This window comes from Pleuronectes platessa, chromosome 5 (assembly GCF_947347685.1).
Source record: "Pleuronectes platessa chromosome 5, fPlePla1.1, whole genome shotgun sequence".
Classification (NCBI taxonomy): Eukaryota; Metazoa; Chordata; class Actinopteri; order Pleuronectiformes; family Pleuronectidae; genus Pleuronectes; species Pleuronectes platessa.
In genome coordinates, this window is record NC_070630.1 from 10225029 (window position 1) to 10250234 (window position 25206).

Below are 25206 nucleotides of genomic sequence, written 5' to 3' on the forward strand. Positions count from 1 at the left end.
CTCACTGAGAATATTAAGATGGATTAAGTCAACAATCACCTGCAATGTCCACATCACCAGAGATCTATTAAACTTCACATAGCGAAATACAGTTCTTCTGAACCTGGGGTTAATTCTGCAGTTGCCATTAGGGGCAGGTCCTCAAGTAAAATTCCAAATGATTGAAATTATAGACCCTTGAATGTGTTATTAATTGTATTGTTAGCATCAATAATAAGATAAGCAAATTAACTGTCACAATAACCATTAAGCTACCAACCATGACAGGCTGAAGTCACAGTACAGACCTTCCGTGAAACTGAATCAGATCTAAAACCTTAAAGCTATGTATTAAGTACATGAGAAGTCAAATTTCATACCTGGAAATAATGGATAAATAATTAAAAGTAAAGGTTAGCACAGAAAGATAAATAGTTGGGTGAAAGTAATGGAAATGATTGTCTAAAATTGTTTGATTAATAGGAGAAAATGAAATAGAAATAAAATCTAGAAACAGATGATTAATTGATATGATTTGCATAAAATATTCCATTGGTCAGTTAACCTATAAGTGATAAAGTAAAAGATGAACAGTTTAAACATTAGCTGAAAATGGTTGATTAAAAACTATTTGAGAAAAGTGATGAGAAAAACAAAACATAGATTTATAGAATAGAAGGTATTTATTGTCATTGTACACAAACCAAACGCCACAATAAATACACAACCAATCAACAAGAGACTAATAAATAAATACGAGACCAATGATGGATAATTATTGAATCAGTTAAATTGATTAAAGTAAAATATAAACAATATAAACAATATAACTCAACATAAGTCATGGACAAATGGCTGAAAGGTCCCTTGTGATAATTACTGACAATTCAATAGCAGGTAAAAAAAAAAAGTGATTAAAGCAACCAACTTTATTTTGTGTTTCTAAGTATTCCCTTTGAAGTCTGTTGCAATGAAGACATCTAGAGCGTTTGGATGAGCAAAGGGGGGGGCGGTGGTCGATTAGTAAAGTGTAGTAAAGTGATCTCACATCATTCAGAGAGAAGTGTGCTTCCTCTATGTGTTGGTGAGTCACAGCTGCAGTTTGGTTTGCTGGTGTTGAACGCGTGTACGAGATCCACCACAGAAACTCGAGTCAGGACTCACACATCTCTCTGACCTTTCCGACCGCTCGCTCACATCGTCTCTGACATCACATCTCTCTCTATGTCACCGTGACATCACCGCCATGTGCCCGCGGAGAGACGACCGAAAGTGACAGGCTGGTGCCTCGAGCGCGGCTGCCACCGTGCACGTGTGAAACTGAAAGAGGGGGAGTGAGAAACCAGCCGGGCCTGAGAGTCAAGATACTTAGCGGGAGGAGGGAAAGAGAAAGAGTCTGTTGGAGTTGGAATGTGGATCGGCTGGATGGCAGTGTTGACAAAGGGAGAGTCAACAAGAAAACAGATTGTGTGCACGTGTGCGTCTGAGGAACTTAGTGGTTTGAGGAACATGGAGAAACGGCTGGTACACACTCAAGCAGACACACACAAAGTCAACTGAAGAAGTGAAAACGTCTTATTCAGTGATTATTATTAAAAAGTTTTGTTGTTCTTGGCCAATTTTCCTTACGTGCTGGTTGATGCAATACTCAATGACTTAAGACAACAAAACACACCTGCAAAAAACTTCCAAGACACTGGATTACATGGAGCGTTTCCCTTTTCAGTCAGAGGGAAATCATGTGTAGTTTCTTACCCTTTATTTCCAATGTGTCTTTGTCCGCGATGTTTTCACAACTGGGGATGCAAGGGATTTTCTTCCTGTGAGATCATATTTTGAAATGTAAACAAAATGTAAGAGGAGATATGGAGTAAAATTAGCATGTTTCTTCACTCAAATAATATTAAACTTCATTATATTGTACTTTTCAAAAAACACACAATGCTTCACAGACACAGGAATAGAGAGAACATGCAGTGCAGTAACACATTTTAACAAATCAATGCAAGACAGTGGATCAAATAAAGCAATAAAACAAACGCATGCCTGGTTAAAAGCACTGGAATAATGAAAACAATGAAAATAAGCAAAAACAAACAAACAAAGGTTTCAAGTTAAAACACATTTAATAATAATGTGATTTTAAAAGAGGATGCTGAGGGGGCTTGTCAAAGAATTTACCCTTTTTCTATCAAACACAATCTGGGGCTCAGAATCTTGACCAGGGAACCTAAAAATTCAGACTGAAGGTGCAGGGATCGAACCACAGACTTTCTGTTTAATTTCTTTAATTTTCTTGTTTAATACAACAGTTTTCTTAACACACGGAAGTAAAGACAGAAGAGATAAAAAAAGAAAAAGGATTAAAATGATATAAACGGAAATCAATCGATTCCAAAAGCTTTCTAAAAAACTCAAGGAGATGAGATTTGACAGAAACTACAGAGGTTCAGCTAAGACTGAATCTCCCTTTGACCAGCAGAGCTCAGGAGACGATACCAGCCTCAAGGTGTAATAGAACTTCTAAATCATGATGTCGTCTCATTAAAAGCAGCAGATCTGCTCTTTATTCATATAAACCAATGCAGACATATTGTTTTCGAACAGCAGCGCCTACTTGAAATCCCCCAACTTCACAGTGTCCCTGCACATGTTGCTGACCTCCTCTTGGAAGAGTAATATTCCCCGTGACAGGGACGTTATCATAAGAAACCAAGACAATGAAAAAGGGAGTTTTCTTTGAAAAAGCAGGAAATGAAAACGTGAATAATCCTAGAAAATCAGGCAGCAGATTTAATTTATTCGTAAAAAAGACTCTGACTGATCCTATTCTGCTGATAAGTCATTTAATAGTTTAGCCTTGTTTTAACAAATATGTACAAGTGGCAGATACATTCATCTAAATAAAATAATGGATTAAGGATCAGTTAGTGATAAATTATGATAAATAAATTTGTTTAAATAACAGCATTGTCGATAAACTACTGTCATTTCTTACACCAGTCACAGTTTGTGTTTGCTTAAAAAAATATATATATATTGTAATTATTCTTCATTTATAACTTTTAATTGTTCAAAAACTCCATCTCTGCCTACATTTTGATTTAGTGTCTAATCTATTTAATGATCGACCATTGATCGTACATGATAAAAGGTGTTTAAATGTTTTTTAAATGTTTGGCGTAAATGCTTCTGAGTGCGTCTGATGTGTTTATTTTATTTTTGTTTTGTGTGTTTTCTCTGCAGCTTCCGCACATGCCTCACATCAGCGAGTGTCTAATGAAAAGAAGCCTGAAGCCCACCGACCTGAGAGACATGACGCTGGGGCAGCTCCAGGTTATAGTCAACGACCTGCACTCCCAGATTGAGAGTGAGTCTGACCACACACACACACACACACAGAGAGAGGGGGGGAGAGAGAGAGAGTCACCACTGACCTATACTTTCATTCGCAGAAATGCGCGCAAATGGGGAACCACATACACATATGACCCTTCCATTCTCAGTGGATGTGAAAGTACTTTTATATATGTTAGTCACTTCAAAGGACTGTACCAGATAGCAGCTTCCCCCCGAGCGTTTACTGTTACCACACAACACACTTCATTTATCCCGCTGCTGATGATTAATCTCTCAACTAACTAGAAGACGACAGCTGCAGAAATCCCCACATGTCCAGCATGAGGAGCCGGCTCTTACTTGAAAAACAGACTTTCCCCTCAAATATCTCGTCCGTCTGAGAATTGTTTTATTTTCTGGGAAAAGCTGAAGGAACAATAGGTGACACGTGTCACATGAAATGTCAAGGGCTTTGTGTTATCAACACATCATGGGAGATTTCAGCTGCTCACACCAGGCTGGATTAAATGTTCGTCGATCGGTGATGATAACATCTGTCCCCGTTTTTAAATGACTTCTCTCGTTATCTTCCCGCTCCAGGTCTGAATGAGGAACTTGTACAGTTGCTGCTGATCCGAGATGAACTCCACATGGAGCAGGACGCCATGCTGGTGGACATAGAGGACCTCACCAGGTGATGCAGCACTCAATGAGTCACCTATTCACAGCCTTTACAATTATCATTTCACTTGGGAATGTTTAGAACATTTTTGTAGATCTCTCAGGGAGTCATTCATGGATTTTAACGCTAAAAAAAACAAAGCATAATTAGGAAACTTAGTTGCAACCTGGGTGAATTTGAGGGACTTTTTGACCGCGGTACACTTGAGTTCTCCACTGATTGCAATTGGGGTTTCAACATTACACAAAAACAAGGTGCAGGTCAAATATCTGGTTTTATTGGGATCAACTCTAACATTGGTTTTGGTCTTTTCTTGGGTTTTATGTGGAAAATATATATATTCAGACATGTTCGGTTTAATGACCATAGTTTCCTTTTTCTATTTTCCAGGCATGCTGAGAGCCAGCAGAAACATTTGGCTGAGAAGACCCTATCCAAATAAAGATGCCCGTCCCCCACTCCCCCCCCCAGCTCCCCCTCTTCCAAGATTAGCCCCCCGGATCCAAGCCCGACTTCCCGCCCTCCGGCCATTCCCCCCCTCTCCCCCGAGTCGATCCGAGTCCTGCCCCGCTCGTCCCAACGTACTTTGCTCCCCTCTGCTTCCCCCGTCTCCTCCCTTGTCTTACCTTCCTGTCCCCCCGTCCCCCCCCCCACTGACTCCAGTGGTAGCAGCAGCACAGAAGTAGACCACTCTCTTTCATTCGCTTCTGTGGTTTTCTCGCGGCGCTAAGAGGAGCACTTCCTGCTTTGTGGGTGAAGAGGATCGTGTGTCGTCCTGGATTCTGTCCCCAGCTTCCTGTGCAGTGATCGGCCTTGCTTTGCTACTGTTTCTTTTTAACTTTCTACATTCGCCACTAAATTATAACTGTTCAAATGCAAAAAATTGTGGGAAAAAAATAAAATAATAGTGAAAAACTTTAGTAGAAAGTCATTCATGAGAAAAAAGAAACAACATTGTGTAAAAATAAAAAAAAAGAACGATGGAAAGCTAACTTCTTCAGACCATTTTAAGTTGGACAGTAATTTTAAAGTATTTCAAAGTCGACCTGTTTTTATTCTGCACAAACGGTAGTTTTCAACTGAGACATGTTCATTTGAAGGTGCTAAAAGAGTGTAACAGAAACATGCCTGCCTTGTAGTGGAGTCGTAGCTTTTGGTAATACATTCACTCTAATTGCTCTTCAACATTTTGTGAATGTTGATTTTCTGACACGAGTCATTTTAAATGAATAAGTGTGTTAATATCGTTTTCATCCTGTTGTATTCAGAAACTTTATTTGAGGAAAGAAATGTTATTGTACAGATATGTAAAATAAAGAATAAACTTTGTTTCATATACGCCGGGTTGTCGGGTGAGTTTTGTCGTTGGAGTGAATCTTCCTTTGTCCTGACAAAAACCGAGCGAAAAGCTTGTTGTTCAGTCAAATATAACGAATGTGGAGCCCTTACACAAATTAAACATCAGATAATCAAATAATGAATCAACTTAAAATCAACAGAGAAGCTAACATTAAACACTTGAATGTACCTCTCCCATAGAGTTGTGCACTAGAAAGGACAGCGGTGGAAACGAGCTGTGTTACACTTCAGGGGCTGCATCCTTCGGAGGCTGTATTAAAGACTGATCGCTTCACAGCTGCACTGTCTCATTTCCAAGGCTCCTTCAAATGTAACCCAAAAAATTCACTAATTTCTCACAACTATAACAATAACACTTTGATGACACCGGGACGAGCAGCTTGTTGTTTCTATTCATTGGAGGAAGTGGTCACCATTTACTTTTCCAGTTGCATCGGATTTGGCTGAAACCCTGTTCACCTCCGAAACTCGAAAGGTTTTTTGTTGACTAAACCACTCAAGCCACCGCCTCCATGGGCATGGTGACGAGTAGATCATGAGTGCATTTTCATTTTTGGGTCAAGTATCCCTTTGAGGACGCAGGACTTAACCAAACATTCTACATTGACACACTATACTATGATATACATCACACAATGTGTAATGCTTTTGTGAACTTATAGTGAAGAAGTGTAAATGCACTGTTGAATGTCTGACACATGACACTGTTGTATGATTGTCTTCGTTGCACTGGACGATTGCCGCTGCCTCACATGAGCTTCCTGTTTCTAAAGAAGACACGTAGTATGACTCATCCCCATCATATCACTGTTTGTGTTTCACTCTGTGAGAGTCACACATATTAATATGGGACACTATAAGACACATTAGGAGGGTTTTCTTTCTCGTATGCAAATAAACAACAAGCTGTTGGACCTTTGGGATTCATGTTATGGTCAACGGTTTACATGCACAGAAAACCTTCTTTATGACTGGGGGGGTTAGTTATGAATAATATGTTCATTTTCATGTGCAATATGATAAATGTCTCTCTGAGGAAGTCCCCCCCCCCCCCCCCCCCTCCTCTCCTTCACGATCTGACTGATCATATACTATCTTTACAGTGTGGTGGTCAGTTTCAGTGGTCACTGGTCCTGGCCAAAGAAAGGCCAGGAAACTCCAGCGCAGTTTCAGAGAGCGTGTCTGGATCACGGCTCCTGAAAAGTGGTGCAGGAGGTTGTGAGAAGAAGACGATGACCTAGTTTCCTGTGTATCTATGACGGCGTCGCATGATTACCTTTTGGAGGGGGAAAAAATGAACAAAGCCCGATGGTTTCAACAACGATAACCTCAGAAGGTTGTCGATCGCATTGTGGTGTTTTCCCAGTTGTCATGAAAGTGTCGGAAGTGCGGATGAATTTGTGTTTTACTCGTTAATTTCTGAATCATTTCAAGAACTCTCTGTCCATTCTGGTATGAAATTTAATATGGGAAAAAAATCTTACCCAACAATTGCCACTACTTCACTTATTTATCCCACAATATTTTACACTTACGACAAGCATATAGATAGATAGATGGATAGATAGATAGATAGGTAGATAGATAGATAGGTAGATAGATAGATAGGTAGATAGATAGATAGGTAGATAGATAGATAGATAGATAGATAGATAGATAGATCGATCGGTGGTGGACTAGTGGTAGAAGAGACAGACATCAGACTGGAAGGTCACTGGTTTGAGGCAACGGACTGACATACCTGGATATGGACCAGACCTGGAACTGCTGAAATCCAGGAGGACACTGTCCAAGTGCCCCTGAGCAAGGCACCTTACTCCCCCCAACATCTGCTTCCCGGGTGCCGTCCATGGTTGCCCACTGCTCTGTGTGTTCAGGGGCCACGGGTTGTGTCAAGCTGTGTTGGGTACCAGAGGACAGATTTCCCCCATTTGCATGTAGTGTGTCTGTGCACGTGTGTGGGACCAATAAAGGAATCTGATAGACAGATAGAAACTACATGGGGCAACATATTTATTAAGCAGCTTTTAACTTAACTTATTGGGGAGTGGTTTTTCGCAATATTCCATCATATTTTATAAATTGATTTTGATGTGAAATCTTAATTTAAAACATTAATATGAGAGTTAAATACATGTAGTGGAGTCAAAACTACCATATTTCCCTCTGAAATGTGTCGGAGTAGACGTATAAAGCACCAGAACATTTAAAATATTTTAGCACAACACTTGCAGATTGTTCTGGACTGCGTTCATTTTCCACCACTAACTAGTTTTCTGTCCTGGTTTTCTCTTGGATCTGTTTGACTCTTTTCTTGACAGATTTTTGAACGTTTAACACGTGACCACTGAACTGAAAGGACCTGAGTGCATGATCCACCACCATGAGACAGAGGCCTGTGAGCTGGTGACTGGGTGTCTCAGTGTGCCCTTTAATTTACTGTTAAATTGCATCATGATTCGTTTACCATCAATTCTCCCTCAGTCAGACACGTTAGGAATGACCTCACCACGCAGTAATGACAACACAACAACAGGCTGCGACACAAAGAGCAACAAATGTGCTGTATCTCCGTGATGCTGGTTTAACGCAGGTCTCACTGGACTGGGGCACACACTGTGTCATATATTTACATTCGATTGAACACGAAAGAATCACACAAATTGCTCTCGGGATGAAATTAAATTGTTTCTGTGATGTGCTTTACTTTAGGTTACTGTGCATCCGTGCGGAGTTTTAATCTACAAGCACATGCATAATTGTTTATTTAACGATTACATCACACTTCGAGTTTACACATTTTTTTGTTGTTGTTACCCTTTAAAATATGAAACAAAAACCGTGACTTCCCTTTAAAGCGAACGTGGGCTGAAAGCTCGACGAGGAAATTACAGCATGACGTTTTAGTTTTCTTTTTGCTGCTGCTCCGGCCCGAGGAGGAGGAGGAGGGAATCCCCCGAGGGAGCATATAAATCTGTCCGGTAAGAAGGTGGCGGCACAACTGAATCCTGCTGATTTACCGGGCTCCACCGCAGATCTCTATCTCGAGCACAGACAATGGCCAACTTCCATCTCTGTAAGTCACGGGCCGCAGTGCACCGTCTTCCTTTGTTAACATGTTTTAACCTCAGCCTGCTGCATGGTGTGCAGGACGATCCCACTGGTTTTAATCTGCTCACCAATGAAACCAGTGTGTTGCTGCTTGTCCCCTCAGACCTCGCCGGCTGCGCGCTCCTGCTGACGCTCGGGTGGCCCTCATCCACAGGACTCCCGCTGCACACGGACAATTACGCACAGTGCGCGCCGCTCTTCAGGGGCCTCCTGGAGAACATCAAGAACGCGACCAACGTGAGTACAAGTCGCTGAGACGTGGTGATGCTGTGATGCAGAACCACCGAAATCCGCTTTTTTACTTATAACGAGTTCCTTTATGTTGTTCCGTCAGAGTTCCGTATGCTATGGCATCATTTCGGATAGGGTGGAGATGAGGACAGCTGAGACATCCCTGGCCTGCGCGCCCACTCTCAATGAGGTGTGTTAATTTACCATCAATTGTTGTGATTCTAATTATTGTAAATCTATGAATAATTGTAAATCCCAACTCAACCCTGACTTGTCTCCGCTTTTTCTCCAAGGCAAATATAAATCCTGTAGTTTTTTGTGCATATTTTAACTGAAATGATGATTCAATGATTCTAGGGGGGGATTTTGACTATTTATGGGGAAACAGCCTGATCATTTCAGCGTTAACTAACTTTTACTCGGTGGTTGCACTTGTAATGAATGACCTGAACGCTCCAGAGACGCCTCAGGGCCCCAGGCGTGAAAATCAAATTCTCCAACAAATTGCTCATGTTTCAAACGTTTTTTCCTCCTCACAGAACCCGGGCTGCAAGATGCAAAGAAACTCACCCTTTAGTAAGGTGTGTGGTGGTTTCTATTTATTTTTTAAAAATGATCAGACTTCGTTTGTATGTTATAAATTAGAAATCGATCTACTTTGCTTTACATTTGTTACAAACCAATTAAAAAACACACATCGTTAAAGCCGACACGTGACTGGTGGAACTTTCTCTTGTCTTGACAGAGTGAATGTTTGAGCAACATCAGAAAGGACTTGGTTTACTACGAAGGTGCTATTAGCTCTTACCTCAAGACCCCGCTCAGAAGTCCTGAAAATGAAGAGGCACTTCTGAGACCGACTCTGGATATAATAAAGAGCTTGAAGGTGGGTTTATGATGCATGTGTAGTAGGGGTAAACACACAAAAACAGAAACAGATAGAGAATCTCCTGGGAAATAACATTTTCATGTTGCCTGATGAAATCTTCCTTTATACAGAACTGCTCCCTCATGCCGAATGAAGAGAATGACTCCTCAGAGGTAATTTTCCATTAATTCTTTTTGTTGTTTGTTCCCCATTTACTCTAATTAAAGTCTTTCAAAGGAAGACAAAAAACCTTCCTGGTTCATCAAGGAAATTCAGGTCTTTTTCATGCAGACCTGCAGGTGGTTATCGTGTCCTACTGTTGTCTTTCAGAAGGACGCTGCCCAGATGTGGGTGAAAAACATCTTCGATAACAGACTGGAGATGTGCAAGATGATGAAGGGCTTCTACGTCCGAACCATCACCATCAACCGAGCTGTGGGTTACATCACCTCTGGGGACCACATGAAGTAACCAACCCGCAGCCTCATCTTCCAATCAGTGCCACAGAATCTCCTTTAAATCATCACAACTTCACAACATCTCCTTGATCTTTCACTACCACCACTTGTACCTACAACTACTGACCAAGTGGTTCTTCACGCTGCACATGCTGCACCACTGTCTGCATGGTTACAGCTCAGGCATAAGCTAAGCTGACTCGATACCAGCCCCTTCTCCCGGTGAGAGCTGAAAGAGTCAGCCTGTTGCTAAGGTTAGCAGTGGAGGCCATGTTGGCCTTTTTACACATATGAATGTATTCCAATATTTGGTGTATCGTGTCTATTTATCTTTTTATGAATCTATTTATTAAGTCTATTTATTTGATGGCCTGTGATGTTATTTATTGAAATTTATAATAAAGTATTTTTTGGTATCATGCTCTGTAGTGGAAGGGTGTTTTTTGTTTTTTGTATGAAAGTGGAACTGACACTGTTCGAACGAGAATGGCTCGCGGCCGAGTTCATTCCGCCTTCAAGTCCCAAAGTGATACACTTAAATTCACCAGGTGCTGATTTTCTATTTGATCTGCACCAATCTGCACACACTCTATGAGTCCCCTAAACACGTCTGAACTTTTTTTCATTAAGATCAATGAATTACATGAGAAAACCTTTATTTCAAAAGTATTTAAATGGACACAGACCTGATAGACAACAATTGATTGGATTGTTGGTTATAACCCTGTTAAAGTAAACATTACTACATCATATCAGCATTACAGAGGCCAAATCTGTAGTTTTTCCAATATAGTACTGAGATGTTAGGAAGGGTATAACTTACAAATCTCTAATGTTTTCACCTAGTGGTTGGTAAATATAACTAAAATATTTTGGGGTATTTTTATGCTTACTTTTAATTCCTAGATCTATGAAATGAGCCTAGAAAAGTTGATTCAAAATAAAGGAATGTTGCCTAGCCTAAACTCACATAGGTACAATACATGACCCCAGAACCCAAATGGGTTGTTTGTGTTTTTTACATAATACATTTTGTACAAAACGTAAAAAAAATACAAAAATAAGAGATGTGAATCTGAGTCTCAGGAAAGCAAGAACAGTTTCACAATTCAAGTTTGACAAACAATAACTGACCTTTCCTTCAACTCCATTTTAAGAGTTATATAATAGATAAAAAAACATGAACAGGTAGAAAAACAGACTTACAAAATAAATCACAGGTTTGAAAAGTTGGTAAAAAACAAAACAAAGATATGTACAGGACACATTGTGCACAAATATAAAACATAAGATAAAACACACAAATTAGTTCAGTAATTCAGTCCGCAATGCTTTGGACAATAGAAAGTAAATAAAGATGGACAACATGACAGCTGCCAAAAAGTGAAGCCAAAGATTTTCGATCACCACCTGGTGGCTGAAATAATAAGTCTTGACCCAGCCTCCTCCTTGTTAGTGGATGGGACAAGGAGTCAAGTAAGAAGTTAAAGTACACGTCAAATAATTATTATAGGTTTTGTTTTTTTATGTTATTATTTGATGTTATAAAACTAGCTGAAACATCATGATTGACAGCTGAGACTGACTCATGATTGGTCAGGCATGTGTATGTGCGAGACCACATTAGAAACCATGTTCATATTTGGGATATTTAAGCTTATTTTCAAGTGTGGGAGGAAGTGGAGACATGTTGTCCATCGATATAAACAGTCTATCTATGCCTTGAGAAGTCACATGTACGTTCATGAGATGCAATGCCTAATCGTTTTTTTAAAAGTACAGAAATCTTGCATTCAAAAGTGAAACAAAATACACAGGTTGGATTTTCCTGATTTTTGCAGTTCAGACACTGCAGCACCTACATTTACATCAGTTACTAGCTACACAATTAGCTGCTGAATATCTCAATGACCTTTTACCTGAAAACATGCTACCTCTACTGGTCATTTTAGAACCTCATAATGCTCAGCATCAAATTCTGGCTACACAAAGATGCCTTTAGCTAAGGCTCGTCTATTCTGTTTTTACAATCAAAAGACCACGTTTGAAGAAAAATAAGGAAAATGCCTGAACGAATTGAAGACAAAAAAACCTCAGCGCATAGTTCCACATCCAGAAAAATGTCCAAAAGAGAAACACAGTGAGGGAAGAGCTGATGTTTGGTCAAGAGGTCGACTCTGCGTCGCTGTGTCCATGAGATCCTTTCTCCTCTGTGATGCCAGAGGAACAGATCAGTCCACTTAGGTCAAATCCCTTTTTCACTTCGCTGCTTGGTTGTTCATCATATCTGGAAGTAGAAGAATAATAATCACCCATCTTTCCCAATGCCAAAGTGGATAATAATCAAGAAAACACAAAAAAGGTCAGCAGTTTATTACCTTGCAGTGTCTGGCGGACCTCGTTTGGTAAGTCGTCCAGGTCCTCCACGCTGTTATACAGGTGGTTCGCCGTGGCCTCTCCCGGCCGCCTCCTGCTCTTCCACTCCACCAGCATCTTCAGCTTCTGCATGGTCACGTCACTCTTCTCCGCTGCCTGGATGTCGTCCAGGTCCCTGGAGTTCAAGTCCAGATAGATGGCCACCTGCTTCCACTCCTTCCCGAGCCGCTTGGCCACCAGCAGGAGCTGCTTCTCGGACATGTCCTGGCACTGAGTCATCGCTGTCTTCACTCCATCTGGAAGAGGACACACAACACACACACACGCGCACACACAGGTCCTTCATTTCAGTATAATTTTCCACAGAACTTTGCAGAGGGAAAAGTTGAGCTGTGGACTGGTTTCTCTTGAGCTGACTTAGGGAAATTACAATGGAATATTAGGGTTAGAGACTAAAGTCGTACTTTAACGAGATATAAAGTCGTTATACTGATTGGATAAAGTCGTAATTTAATGAGGAAGATGTGATTAATGATAAAAAAGTTCTAATTTAATGATCGAAGGCCATAATAATATGAAAAATTAAGTTGTAATTTACTGAGAAACAAGTTGTAATATTCATAATTAAGTTTATTTAATGAGACAAGTTGCAATATTACGGAAATAAACTTGTATTTTAATGAAAAGGTTGTAATATTGTGACAATAAAGTCATAACAAAGTTGTGCCTTAAGCTCTCCTCAGGTCAGTAGTTAACACATGTAGCAGGAAGTTACCGGACTCATCCTGCCACCGAGGCCTTTTCACGGCTGATTCTTCTTCGGAGGGGCTGCTGCTCCTCTGTCTGCCTGTGTCAAACAAGAATGAGGTGAGTCAAGCTGCAGAAGCTGAAAGACAGACTGTGATGGAAAAAATCTGATCTAGGTAAGAAGAAGAAATAAACCTACTGCTTGTCCTCTTGCGTGGCTTCTTTTCTGTGTTATCCACACAATCACCTAGGTAAAGCGCAAAAGAGTGAACATCATTAGATGTAACATAGAAAAATATGAGATGTGTTAAAAAACTCTGACCTCAACCCCTAGAGGGTTTTAACGTGTGGGACTAAATGCACTGGTACCTTCTCGGATGGTGGCGGACCACACTGTCTCCTCCGACTCGATCTCTATAAGAGACAATTTAAACGGAGGCGGCTGCTCGAAGAAAGCTTCGAAGTAGCCTTTCATTTTGGTCACTGCCAGGGTGAACTTCAAATCCTGCACAGAGAAACAAACACAATGTAACTGAGCAGCCAGTGCTTTACAAAAAATAACACTGAGTATTTTTGCCTTTCCAAATCGTACTAACCTGAGGTTTGATGTCCCCCTCCGGCTCGCTCAGGAGACGATACGTCCTCTCGTCCAGCTTACACGTGGGCGGCTTCTCTATCTGACTGTAACGTTTCTTGTAGCACCGAACTTGTTTGGACACATCCTGAATTTCACCAGGACAAAGGAGGAAGGACAAGACGAAGCATGAGATGCGTCGGTGGATCGCGGGCAATGAGCAGCCTGGTGTTAACGGTGATTAACATTGAGCAGAAAGACGCACAGAGTCAGAGCGGTTCAGCTGTGGTCAGTGATGACACTTCAGTCGGGGAAAAGGGACAAACCAGGGCCAGGTTACAATAAATGTTGGACGGTTGCTCACCAGCTGCATCCTCCTAAACGATCACACGACCACAATCATACTTCCTTAGTGTATTAGGATTGAAGCCTCTTGTCATAGCTGTCAAAGTTACGTAATGCATTTACAGTAATACCCACACTCCAGGCCTCAATGCCGATACATACCACAGTCAACAAAGGCCATTCTTAAAATAAAACGAATTACTATAAGCTGCATCACAGGGGACGGATGATGTCATTGACAGCGAGTCACAGATGGATCACCAGATGCAGAAGTTTCAGATTATTCGACTTTATATCTTTATATATGTAAATGCATTTGAACATCCTGTATATCCTCCTCACAACAAACTGATGATCGTATTACACAAACCTGGAAACCTGGTTTTGTGTGATAGCATCAAAGAGAGCGAAGACACAAAAACAAACGAGAAGTGAAAGTCGTGTTCTGACTGTGACTCTTCATATTTTTCAGTCTCTCTATAGTTGAGGCATTTTGCTGGAGTTTTATCCAGTGAGAAGTTGCTTTATATCAAAGTCATAATTGGAAAATTTAGGGAGACTCTGTCATTAGTCCCATGAATGGAATATTTACGTTTTTCTTTGTTTTTCCACAATAGGTTTTTCTTGCTCTCGTTTCAAGGGAAAAATTAAAAGACACATAATATGGTGATTGTAAGTGAAAAGTTATGAGAAGGTTCCCACGCTGACAAATGAAACTTGACTGACTCATATTATTCTGAATGGTGTAGTTCACCCAAAAATTTGAATCACTCATTATCTACTCACCGCTATGCCCATGAACGGGTAGGTCACGTGTCTGAGTCCACAAAAACACTTTTTGAGTTTTCTTTGGGCCAAGAGGGAAACACTTCACCCGCCCCTCCATCGGCATAGGGAATAATGAGTGAACTTTAATTTTTGGGTGAACTACCCCTTTAAGACTCTGTATCTCTATGCTCAATGTTAGATACAGAAACAGACGGACGCGTTTCACAATGTTCTGTGTTATTTCATCCGAATCTGTGGACGTCTTCTGAAATTTGACAGGCTAAACAGACGAAACGGGGCAGTACCATTGGAAATCGTGGGGGGGAGGGGGGGGCAGTGTAGCCAGTAATTGAAACGTGAGGACGATGGCAGAACTTTTTGAGAAGAGACTTTGCCAGTTGGTAAAAAAACAACAAGCATGTACAAGAGGTTCAATTTCACAACCTCGGTCTCAGACGCCATGTTTGTGGTTGACAGTGACGATTTACTTAATTTGAAACAAATGCATTCACACTCATATTCTAAATCATTCAATAACCCATCAGTCCTTTTCTTACACAAAGGCAGCATACATGAGTTCAGAAACACTTACGGTGATGTCTGAGCGGCTGTTGGTGGCCAGGTAGATGTGGAAGCTGTAGTTGTTGTTGTTGCAGTCGCCGCCCAGCTGCTTGTAGACCAGTACCACGCCGTGGTGCTCCACTGGCTGGCTCGTCTGGATGATGGGACCCACGGGGGACAGGGACGTGACGTTCCACTTCACGTGGCTGCCCGAATGGTCCACTGTCGGCTCAATGAGTGGACGGTTGTTCTTTATGTGCAGGACGCTGAAAGTCATCTCATTTTCTGGATCTGTGTGAAGATGATAAAAGGTTTTATGGTTTTATTAGAAGAGATAATTATACTCATTACTATGAACTGTTTTGTGTGAAAAGGCCCCGACATGGGTCATATCTTAATTAATCCAGAATTCACAGTACATTTTTATATCAAAATCCAATTTAAAAGTAAGTGCTGATGCTATATTTTTAATTTAAATGGAAAGATAAATATTTTCTCATTCGACTCATCATTAACTCCGTTTCACAGTCCAGGGAGACGTCATGGAGGAGGGAAATCTCAATGAACAATCAAACACAGGTCTCATGTTCTCATCATAGGCCTGAGAAAACCTTCATGTTCTCACCAGCGAGGCAGACAGAGTGGGGGAACTGGATGGACTTGAGGACAGACGCATCCTTGTTGACCGTGTCCACGTTGAAGATGGGTCCCGCGTATTTCCAGGAGTCGCGGAGGAAGGCGCCAAACTTGGACCAGGACAAGACCGAGTACCTGACGAGGACCCGCTCTGAGGCCTCGAACACCAGGCCGGTGACCGAGCACTCGTACGTCCCCTCGTCTTCCAGCTGCACCCTAGAAACACAGCGAATCAGTGAGGACGCACAGAATGTGAAGGTGGAACGGAGATGCAGCGTCGTACTCACTGTAATCGTCCCTTGGAGATCCTCCTGGGGGTGACCAGCTCATTGCCATGGCTCTGTTTAAACACACCGACACAGATTCTACAATATGTTTTGCAAAAGACGAGTAAAATGCAAATGCAGAGGGAAGGTGAGGGGGCTCATCCAAGTTCCTCAAGGTTGTTAATTACATCTTTACAAGTTTAATCAAGAGCGTTCAGGCTAAACACGACATTTGAAATCAGCTCATTTTGCTACAGAGGCATCTGGTGTCTCTGCTCACCTGTTGGATGGCTTTGCATTTTTCACAGCATATTTTGATCCTCTCATCTGTCAGAAAGCACGACCACACATTAGGTTTTATTTAACAGGACGGGTGCTGCTGTCTCTGGTGCATCAGTTCTGATCTGCTCACCTTTCCCATTTGAAACCCATGCTCCGGGTCCATCAGCTGACTCTAAAACAGGGAGAGAAAAGAATTAGAATTAGAATTAGAAATCCTGAGCTACACCCTCACCAAACTTTTAACATCATGAGCCAGTTGTTCTGCTGGGAGTGAGGGTGGAGCGCTCCCAGTCACATCCAGTTCTGTGTTTAATAAAAGGCCGGCAGAGTCCTCTATTTAATTATCTCATATGGCTGCAATTAAGATGTGGTTATGGCTGTAGTTCAATGAGTTACCACTAAAGGCAACTATGACAACAAGCCGACGTGGCGCTCCAGATGTAAACAAACAACTTGAAAAGAGACTTCTTATGATTTATCAGTTTTTTTTTCCTCTAGTTTTTAGTTTATGTAAAAGTTTTGCAAAGTTAAAGCCTCTTTACGGGACAGAAAACGATGATCCTGAAACACCCCATCAGTGGTCCAACACTTCAGTATCATTGTGATGTCATATGCCCAAATGTCCACCTAGTGGAGTAATCTGACACAGCCCCCTACAAAGCCGGGTAAAGCAAGAGCGAAGGCCGACATTTTCTACACAAGCTAGAAGCGGTTGACCAATCACAGCACAGTGGGACAGCTGGCCAATCACACGCGACTCTGTTTTACCAGGAGGGGAGCCTTAAAGAGACAGGAGCTGAAACCAAGTGTTTCAGACAGAGGCTGAAAAGAGGAGCTGCAGCAATGGACATTTTGAGGAAAGCTATGTTTTCTGAACATAAGACTATTCAAAAATCTTTAAGTAATAACATTAATTAAAATTCTAGACTCGAAAAATGAGCATAAAAAGCAGACTGATTGCTTAGTCTAAACAAGGCAGGTACTGATCATTTAAAGAGATGAACTGTCTCACCTTGTTGAGACTCCTCTGCCTCGGGCTCTTCAGTTTCTAAAAAAAAACAGACATAGAATAATTTAGTGAAACTGTTGGAAAAACATTAATTTCTAAATATTATTCAAAATATATATTTTTTTACCTTCTTCGCCTCCATCCTTCACAGCAGAGCCTTCTGGTTAAAGTTAGAAAACAGAAAGAAAGGGGGGGGCGGGGTGGGGGGGAATGAACAAAGTAATTACAGGAGTAGTTCAACATTTAGGGGAAAGTGCTGCTTTGCTTTAGAGAACTGGAAAGTAGACAGGACCACTCCAACTTTCAGCATGGAAGCTGATAATCATATCTCCATTCAAATTGGAGGTTATTCCATTAAGACATGATGTGTCAAATTTGGTTGAACTGTGTCCCTCACCAGAGTCCCCCCCCTCCTCTTCATCCTCATCATCCTCCTCGGAGCTCTCCTCAGTGGATGTTCCTGCGTTCTCTGTTCGAAGGAAAGGAAAATAAATTTCACAGCCAATCAGCTTTTCTGCAGATGTCAAAAACTTCAAGGGGTTATGTGGAAAAGGTGAAATGTTTTGGTGAGATATTCGTGCTCACCTGAACTACTGCTGTCACTTTCTGCCAGAGGATCTGCAACGGATCAGCAAATGGTTTGAGGTTAGTCCTGTTCAGTCTTTAAGAACAGTGCAATTAATGTCAAAATCCATCATTAACATTACCATCATATCATCAGTACTATTACCATCATCTGCCACTGCACCTTATCTACCCATTTATCTTGTGTTTCTGTTTTTATTCTTTCTACCGCAATATTTTATATTTTATTCTATTGTATTGTATTTTATTGTATTCAAATGTACCGGCTGCTATGACGACTTAATTTCCCTTCGGGGATGAATAAGTAATCTATCTATCCATCTATCTATCTATCTTTATCACTACCATCAATTTATGATTATTACCTCCAACAAGGAGGTCTGTTTGTCAGCAGGATTATGTAAAAAGTACGGAACAGATTTCCTTGGAAGGATTGGCCGAGAAAGAACACCGGGCAGGGATTTGTACAGAGGGATTTTTTACATTTCAACCAATTTCCCAGGGAATAACCATGAATGTTGTTGAAAAAAACAATAGAAATGACAGAATTTTTTTCATGATCTGTCTTGTTTTGTAGGCTTAGCGTGAGTGAAAGGGGGATGATAGGCCTTGGCAGAGTTATGCACTTTACTGGGAATTCTGGTTACCTCCATCAAGGAGGTTAGATTTTCACCTGCATTTGTTTGTTTGTTAATTTGGATTCCACCAAATCGACTGGACACTCGACTGGTGAAGATCTGGACCAGGGGGGTGGATCCAGGAATTTTTTCACTTTCATTAACATTGGGAATATGGCATTTTTCAAAATTGTCCCTGATTTCTCAGAGAATTCATGGCTCTTGATGAAACAAACAATCTTAGGGCCGTTAGTCTTTGCAGAGGTAAGCACTCACTTATCGCCATTTTAGTTAACACTTGTTAGAATGACCAGATAACCGATAAGAGAACCACGGCATCATAAGAGGTACGGCATTTCTTTTAAAGCTTTGATAACAGGTCTGGTGTTAGCACAGTTAATGAATGAACAATTAGTTGCTCAGTGTCTGATGTTTATTTAACCTGAATGAGAACAATAACTCTGCCATAAAAACATGATAATGCACCCGATAAGGGAAATATTCACACTCTACACTACACTCAAAACGTTCTACTACTTTCACTTGTAAGATTGTGTACTATTTGTTTTTTCAAAGTTTTTGTCTTTATTGATCATTAAGAAACACCCCCCTCCAGTTTTCACATATCCCTCATTCCTGAGCAGCTGAACTGTGGCACCATGTGAAGCAGCCTGTGGTAAGTGCCATGCATTAACATCCTGGCACATTCATACAGATTGGTCCAGAGGAGCTGCAGCTACTCCTCTCTTCCCAGCAGTGAACGTCTGCAGACCGGGCCATCTGGCAAAGTGCCTGGCCGACTAATGGATGGAACCCGTCCTCCCTGGCCCACAGAGTTTTATCTTAGACTAACAAGCAGATGCTGCCATCGCCGTTCCACTCGCAGCACCGCCCTCATCCATCTCTCCCCTCCACTCGGCTCGATCGGTCTGCTTCACCTCTCCCTGCACTCGCTCTCCCCCCCATTTCTCTCCCCTTGTCCTCATATGCCTCCCACAGCCAATCTCCTCCTCTGCTACTGCTGCCGCTGCCTCACAGCTGAGCCAGCAGGCACCGCTCTTCACTCTGGCACGGTGGCTGCCCTCCATCAGACTGACAAACAAGGTGGCGAGCAAAGCTCCCACGCAGATACACACACATGCATGTGCAACCACACGCTCACTTATTTACAGCGTTAAAAGGTTTGGATGCTTGGATGGGTGTTGACTGCCATCTGCTGGTCCTAGATCACAGTAACACCAAGAGCCTGAATATGTTGATTTGGGCGACATGGCCAAAAATCAACAAGGTAAAAGTTTTCATATCGGTTGATATCGAAAAGGATCAAGATAAAAGTCACGTTATTATTTTCTTTTATCTCATTTTACTCCTGAGAGGAGGCTGTGGTTTCTAATGCTTAATAATGAGCAAAAAGTTACAAACACTTTACAAATGTGAGGTAGATCAAGAATGTGTTATATCTCCAGAATGCATAAGCAATTAATTGATATACAGTACATCAGCTTTTAGTCCTATACATGAAATATTGTGATGATATTGATAATTTTTCATTGCATATTTTAACAGAATTCAGCCTGAGACATTGTTATGATTGGAAACTTGATGAATTTCAAATGAACATTTTCAGGTTGGCCCAAAATGTGGTTACAAGAATAAATGAAAAGAGATCCTAATGAGTTCCAGACAATGTGGTAAACAAGTTTTAAATTAAGATTTAGATCTGATATATTTTTATCTTTACTGGCAGCAGCTTGAGTTGATGTATCGTCAACACGTAATAGGGCAGCACTCCTAATCATCACCAGTTGCAAATGTCTATCTACTATAGCCAGCTCGACTTGTTTGTATTTGACACTTTATTTAAAAAATGATCTGGATCTAGCTCACAAGCCCTGCGATTGAAAATACAAATTGAATATTACATAAAAGCAAACTTGGGCCAACAGGTAACTGCGTGACTGTGCCTAAAGGCAAATTATATGGAAATCAGGAGAGCAGATGAGGACGAGAGGAAAGTGGAAAGGGAGGAAGAAATTACACAAACTAGAATGGCTCTCAGAAGGACCTCCAAGGCCCAACAGTCCCTTTTACCTGCACCAAATTACACACACTACATGTCTGACCTAGCACCACCTAGATCCATGAATTACTCTCTGGGGAAATTGGTGAAAATGTCAAAACTACGTCACAATGTTAAATGTTGTTGTAATCTGACCAGTATTTTTTGTGTAATGCTGCTACAAACAGGTAATAAGAAGAGGGGAATGGAAACTTTCTACATGTTAAAACGCTGCCAGGACAAAGCACCGTCACTGTATAAAAGAACAATGTGTAGATCAACATGTGCTAAGTGAGGAAGTCAAAGGAGAGAGGGAAACCAGCAGCAGGTGGGAGGGAGAGAAAGAGAGAATGAAAATGGGTTACTGTTTACCTTTGTTTTCGGGGGCGGGGATATCTCCGTCCCTGCAGGGCAGAAGAGCCAGAGTTCAGACAAATATAAATCACATTACAAGACGTGTGCCGGGGACGTGGGGTGAAAGTTATGGAATTTAGTGTTGGACAGTGACGGCTGTTAAAGCTGTGCAGCTGCAGCCTCGACCACTTCTGCTTTTTGAACAAACAGGAAACGTGCGCAAGCCGCCTGCATCTCACTTTCTCACACTTACGACAGCAGCTCGCCCTGCTGAATGATAGATTCACCTTCCCACCCAAACTCCCGCTCTGACCCACTTTCTGAGCAGCGGGGATGATGCAGGAAGTCCGACATGGAAAGATACTGTGAACAGCTTCTATGACTGAGAGCCAGACACGGCAGGAGGGTTGGATTACTAATATATTTTACCTATATTCAGTGGTCATGTCGTGATGAAATGACTGTATAGTGTATTTTGGCAAAATATTGGTTGTAAATTATTGTAAAACTATCAGTATGTGCAACCGAAAGGTTCATTTCACAGTGAACATCAATTTGGATATTCTTCATATGACTATACAACATTTGCCATATAATACTCTTGTTGTATTGTTCGTGTTATAGAAAGAGATAGGGTTAACTCTATTGCTCCTCATGGGGAAACTTTGTCAACGTAGAACAAAAACACATAGAGACACGATATAAAAAAACATCACCTCTACAGTCAACAACACCAGGCCGAGCCACAGAGGATGGACATAGTTCCATAGCGACAGCAAGAAATTAAATAAAAGTCAGACGTACCAAAAACAACATAGGATCCAGTTCCACTTCAGTCGATCCATTAGACTGCAGACAAATCATATGCAAAGTAATCGCTGCAAACACTGAATGAATAATACTTGGAAGAAGCAGCTGCGGGTACAAAAGACCTTCTGTTCTATTATATCGTGATGTTTCTACCCTGCACAGCAGACATCGAGTTCTTCCCGACTACTCAGCCCTCTGAATCTTTGGATTAGTACAGCACTTGAATATCCAGAGGTGTAATTTATCAAACAAACAATGAGACGACTCTAACACGCAACATTTCTGATGTTGTGTCTGATCAAAGGACCGGAGCAACCTGTTGACGGAGTCTGAGCGTGAGGCAGCACGCCTCAGATCCGTCCGGGGTAAAAAAAAAAAAATGGGAAAAAAAGCCTGAGGGCCCAACCCCACTAGATGAACGGGTTCACCTCCAGCAGCCTTGAAAAAATATGTCACCTAACACCTTGCTCCTTTTCCTGTTTCGCTCCCACAATTGTTTAACTGGGGGATCAAAGCAGAATGAAGTATCAGAGAATTGGAATCATTAAGTCTGGTCTTTCATTGGGCGTCTGTTGAACGTGATAAGGCGCTGTGGTTTTCCTTTGTGCTCAAACATCTGTCCAGGAAACAGCGTTTTTTTCTTCTCTCCAAGGTCACCTCGGAGGCGGCTCTGCCAGACACCACAACAACACTGAGGCTCATCGGTCGCCATGGCACTCATCTATCGCTCTGAGCAAAGTTCTCTTTTTCACCGCTCAGACGTACACACACTCCCTCGCAAGAGCTCTCACACTTTCTCTGTTATCACTCATTTCTGCCGCCCTCCTACGAAAACACTCTCGATAAGAGAATCCTCTGTGAGGTTCTTGAGTTCGTGTCTGGTTTCAAGATAAAGGCCTCAACCTGCAAACCGTGCCTTCTACAACGTCCCAAACAAACAGCGCAGAGGGGGGGGGGGGGCATCTGTTTGTAGATAAACAACAGCCAGTTAGTCATCAACATTGAACATCGCAATTTTCTAAATGATGCTCACCATACATCGACCTGTATTCAAACGATATCCTGTTAGAGCCACTGCTTCTCAAATAAAGTTTTCCTAAAGTTCAAACTACTTACAGAGACATTAACTTCTAACTTTATGGAACATTTTTCACATGCAGTGTTACGATGTTTGCAAAAGACTGGGTTACAGTTTACACTCAGGGACTTTTCCAGCCCTCATGAGGTGAATGATACCCAGGCGACAACACAATAGAAGCAACAGCAGAGAATGAGTCACGCTATCACATAACCTGTCTGTGGTCACAATATACAACAGATAATAAATATTGCATGGCTATAAAAGAGATTGGTAGGAAGAATAGAACCTGTGGAACGTCTTTCTTAATACCATCAACCATTATGATATACTGAGCCGAACGTTTTATGTTTACATTAGTTACATTAGCCATTTTTTGTCCAGTGTATAATAACATAACATCGACTTTAACAGATATGGGCATTCTTCATCTATAAGGAGTTTTGTCTTTTTCTAATATCTATGAGAAGGTTTTATTCACCTACATTTTGTCTTTAAAATGTTTAGGATCTTTATTTATTAAATAGGGTTAGGGCAGGGTGCTGCTCCAGGGCCACTCAGTCATACAGCGAGGGAAGTAGAGACTGTTGAGTTGTTTGTTTGACTTCAGATGAGATTATAAACACTTTTCTGAGGTTATATTAAGTCATGAGATATTCAGTCATAATAAGGAGATAGTGTGTCGCAAAATTACTTATTGGGTCATTGTTTTGCGTGAGTAATTCGTTATTTTGAGATACAAAGTCAATATTTTAAGGAACTGATCAATTATTTGGAGATAGTTATTCATCATATTGAGATATTAAGTCATTATGAAGGCAGTAATTTTAGATACTTACTGGTTATCTTGAAAAAGATTATTATTATTATAATAACAGGGTTTTACTAGCAAAGTGGTGGCATTGTGTGTCCCTAACAGATAACAGATGTACCACCCTGCAACAATAGAGGCTTCTTCGCCACTTCCTGTGTTGACGCTGTATCCACGACGCATGATGCGTCCGTGCATAAAAGGCTAACAAACGCAAACCCTGACGTGCAGCCCGAGGTTTTATCGATCCTTTTCAGAAAGTCTTACCCGTCTTCCAGGTGACACGCCGCTCCGCAGCTCGCCATCTCCGCCACCATCCCTCTCTCCGTCACCTCACTCCGTTACACTTTCGGTTCGACCTGCCCGGTGTGCGGCTGCGGCAGCGGCTGCGCGTAAAAGCACCTGAGAGACGATCTGCTCCGATCATGGACCGTCTGCGTCCTCGTTAAAGCGCTGCACAGGAACTGGTCCAGTGTTTACCATCCGAGTCCTCGTGTTTATAAACAGTAAAGACAAACTTCTTCACATCACTTTTCCCTTCGCGCGCAACATCACTTCCTAAAACGAAGCATCTGGATTTGGGGAAAGGAAGCCGCTCGTGCACGGTTTCTAAAATCCAGCACAAGTCACTCAGGCATCGTGCAGCGCGGATGTGGATGTATTGTTTCCTTTCACAAACACAGCGCGCGGCTGGAAAGCGTCAGATGCATCGTAGATCTGCACATCATGAGGTTGAGTAACTGCGCAGGGTTTGATGCGAGACACAGCTTTGAGGATCAGTGGTCCTGCGCAGCCGCGGCGCAGTGCGTGGATGCTCGTCGGTGACCCGTGGGCGGGGCTCAACCGTGCAACCTCCCGCCTCGACATGGTCTGTGTGGTGAGGAGCTGTGTTTACAATGAGACTGTGTCACAGCGTCCTTTATAACAGCAGAGACACAGAGGACAGTCAGGGATGAGGACATAGCTGATGTCGGTCCTTGAGGCAGAAATCAGCAGCATGTCTCCCCGTGGTGTATATTGATCGATAACTGAGGATAAAGTTGAAACAAATTTTAAAAAGTGTTAATTTGCAAAATAAAATATGATCTCCTGTTTGCATATTCATGATTTGATTAATCAAAGGAATATGAAAAGATATATTATTTCAGTTAGTTTCTAGTACAGGCGAGAATAAATGGGAGATGGCGAGAAGCAGAAGAGACTGGGATTCTGTTTACTCCGCTGGGAGGTTCTGCTTTAACCTGAGTGGTTCTTCTCAGTGGCACGTTTCTCTCTCTCCTACACAGAGAAGGAGCCGCCAG

At 41.7% G+C, this 25206-nt stretch overlaps 3 protein-coding genes across 10 annotated transcripts in view; 2 read left to right on the forward strand and 1 right to left on the reverse strand.

The window, feature by feature from the left end:
* Nucleotides 1-5338, forward strand: part of schip1 (schwannomin interacting protein 1) — a 210585-nt gene extending 205247 nt beyond the window's left edge. For all 6 annotated transcript variants that reach the window (XM_053422868.1, XM_053422870.1, XM_053422869.1 and 3 more), the window contains 3 exons: nt 3226-3349; nt 3919-4012; nt 4391-5338. In XM_053422868.1, coding sequence (XP_053278843.1) covers nt 3226-3349; nt 3919-4012; nt 4391-4442 — 270 coding nt within the window. In that variant the 3' untranslated portion in view covers nt 4443-5338. The remainder of the gene's footprint in view (nt 1-3225; nt 3350-3918; nt 4013-4390) is intronic.
* A 3078-nt stretch (nt 5339-8416) lies between these two features.
* Nucleotides 8417-10157, forward strand: il12a (interleukin 12a). Its single transcript, XM_053423530.1, has 7 exons — nt 8417-8435; nt 8574-8707; nt 8805-8891; nt 9241-9282; nt 9447-9587; nt 9701-9742; nt 9900-10157. Exons 1-7 carry the CDS (start codon nt 8417-8419, stop codon nt 10038-10040), a joined length of 606 nt encoding a protein of 201 aa, XP_053279505.1. The 3' UTR covers nt 10041-10157.
* Nucleotides 10158-10666: 509 nt separating this feature from the next.
* On the reverse strand, nt 10667-24666 carry si:dkeyp-97b10.3 (uncharacterized). Of its 3 annotated transcripts, none has more exons than XM_053422878.1 (17): nt 24173-24666; nt 21225-21256; nt 18177-18209; nt 17989-18060; nt 17719-17748; nt 17595-17630; nt 16713-16754; nt 16581-16627; nt 16322-16374; nt 16024-16250; nt 15430-15689; nt 13747-13872; nt 13520-13655; nt 13350-13397; nt 13179-13250; nt 12406-12699; nt 10667-12314 (listed from the first exon to the last, which is right to left on the reverse strand). In XM_053422878.1, the coding sequence occupies exons 1-17, from the start codon at nt 24220-24222 to the stop codon at nt 12286-12288; spliced, it is 1587 nt and encodes a 528-aa protein (XP_053278853.1). In that variant the 5' UTR covers nt 24223-24666; the 3' UTR covers nt 10667-12285. The 3 variants fall into 3 exon arrangements, with proteins under 3 accessions (XP_053278853.1, XP_053278852.1, XP_053278854.1); XM_053422877.1 differs by having other exon boundaries at nt 17719-17751; nt 24173-24663; XM_053422879.1 differs by lacking the exon at nt 24173-24666 and adding an exon at nt 22011-22371 and having other exon boundaries at nt 17719-17751.
* Nucleotides 24667-25206: the final 540 nt, after the last annotated feature.

Excerpts from the sequence above, each read along its gene's own strand:
- il12a (XM_053423530.1), top strand. Across the intron at positions 8,708-8,804 it reads ACATCAAGAACGCGACCAAC|AGTTCCGTATGCTATGGCAT; the intron begins GTGAGTACAAGT and ends TTGTTCCGTCAG. Across the intron at positions 9,283-9,446 it reads GAAACTCACCCTTTAGTAAG|AGTGAATGTTTGAGCAACAT; the intron begins GTGTGTGGTGGT and ends TTGTCTTGACAG.
- si:dkeyp-97b10.3 (XM_053422877.1), bottom strand. The coding sequence starts at position 24,222 with ATGGTGGCGGAGATGGCGAGCTGCGGAGCGGCGTGTCACCTGGAAGAC. Across the intron at positions 16,755-17,594 it reads GGCAGAGGAGTCTCAACAAG|AGTCAGCTGATGGACCCGGA; the intron begins GTGAGACAGTTC and ends TCCCTGTTTTAG. Across the intron at positions 15,690-16,023 it reads CCACTCTGTCTGCCTCGCTG|ATCCAGAAAATGAGATGACT; the intron begins GTGAGAACATGA and ends ATCTTCACACAG.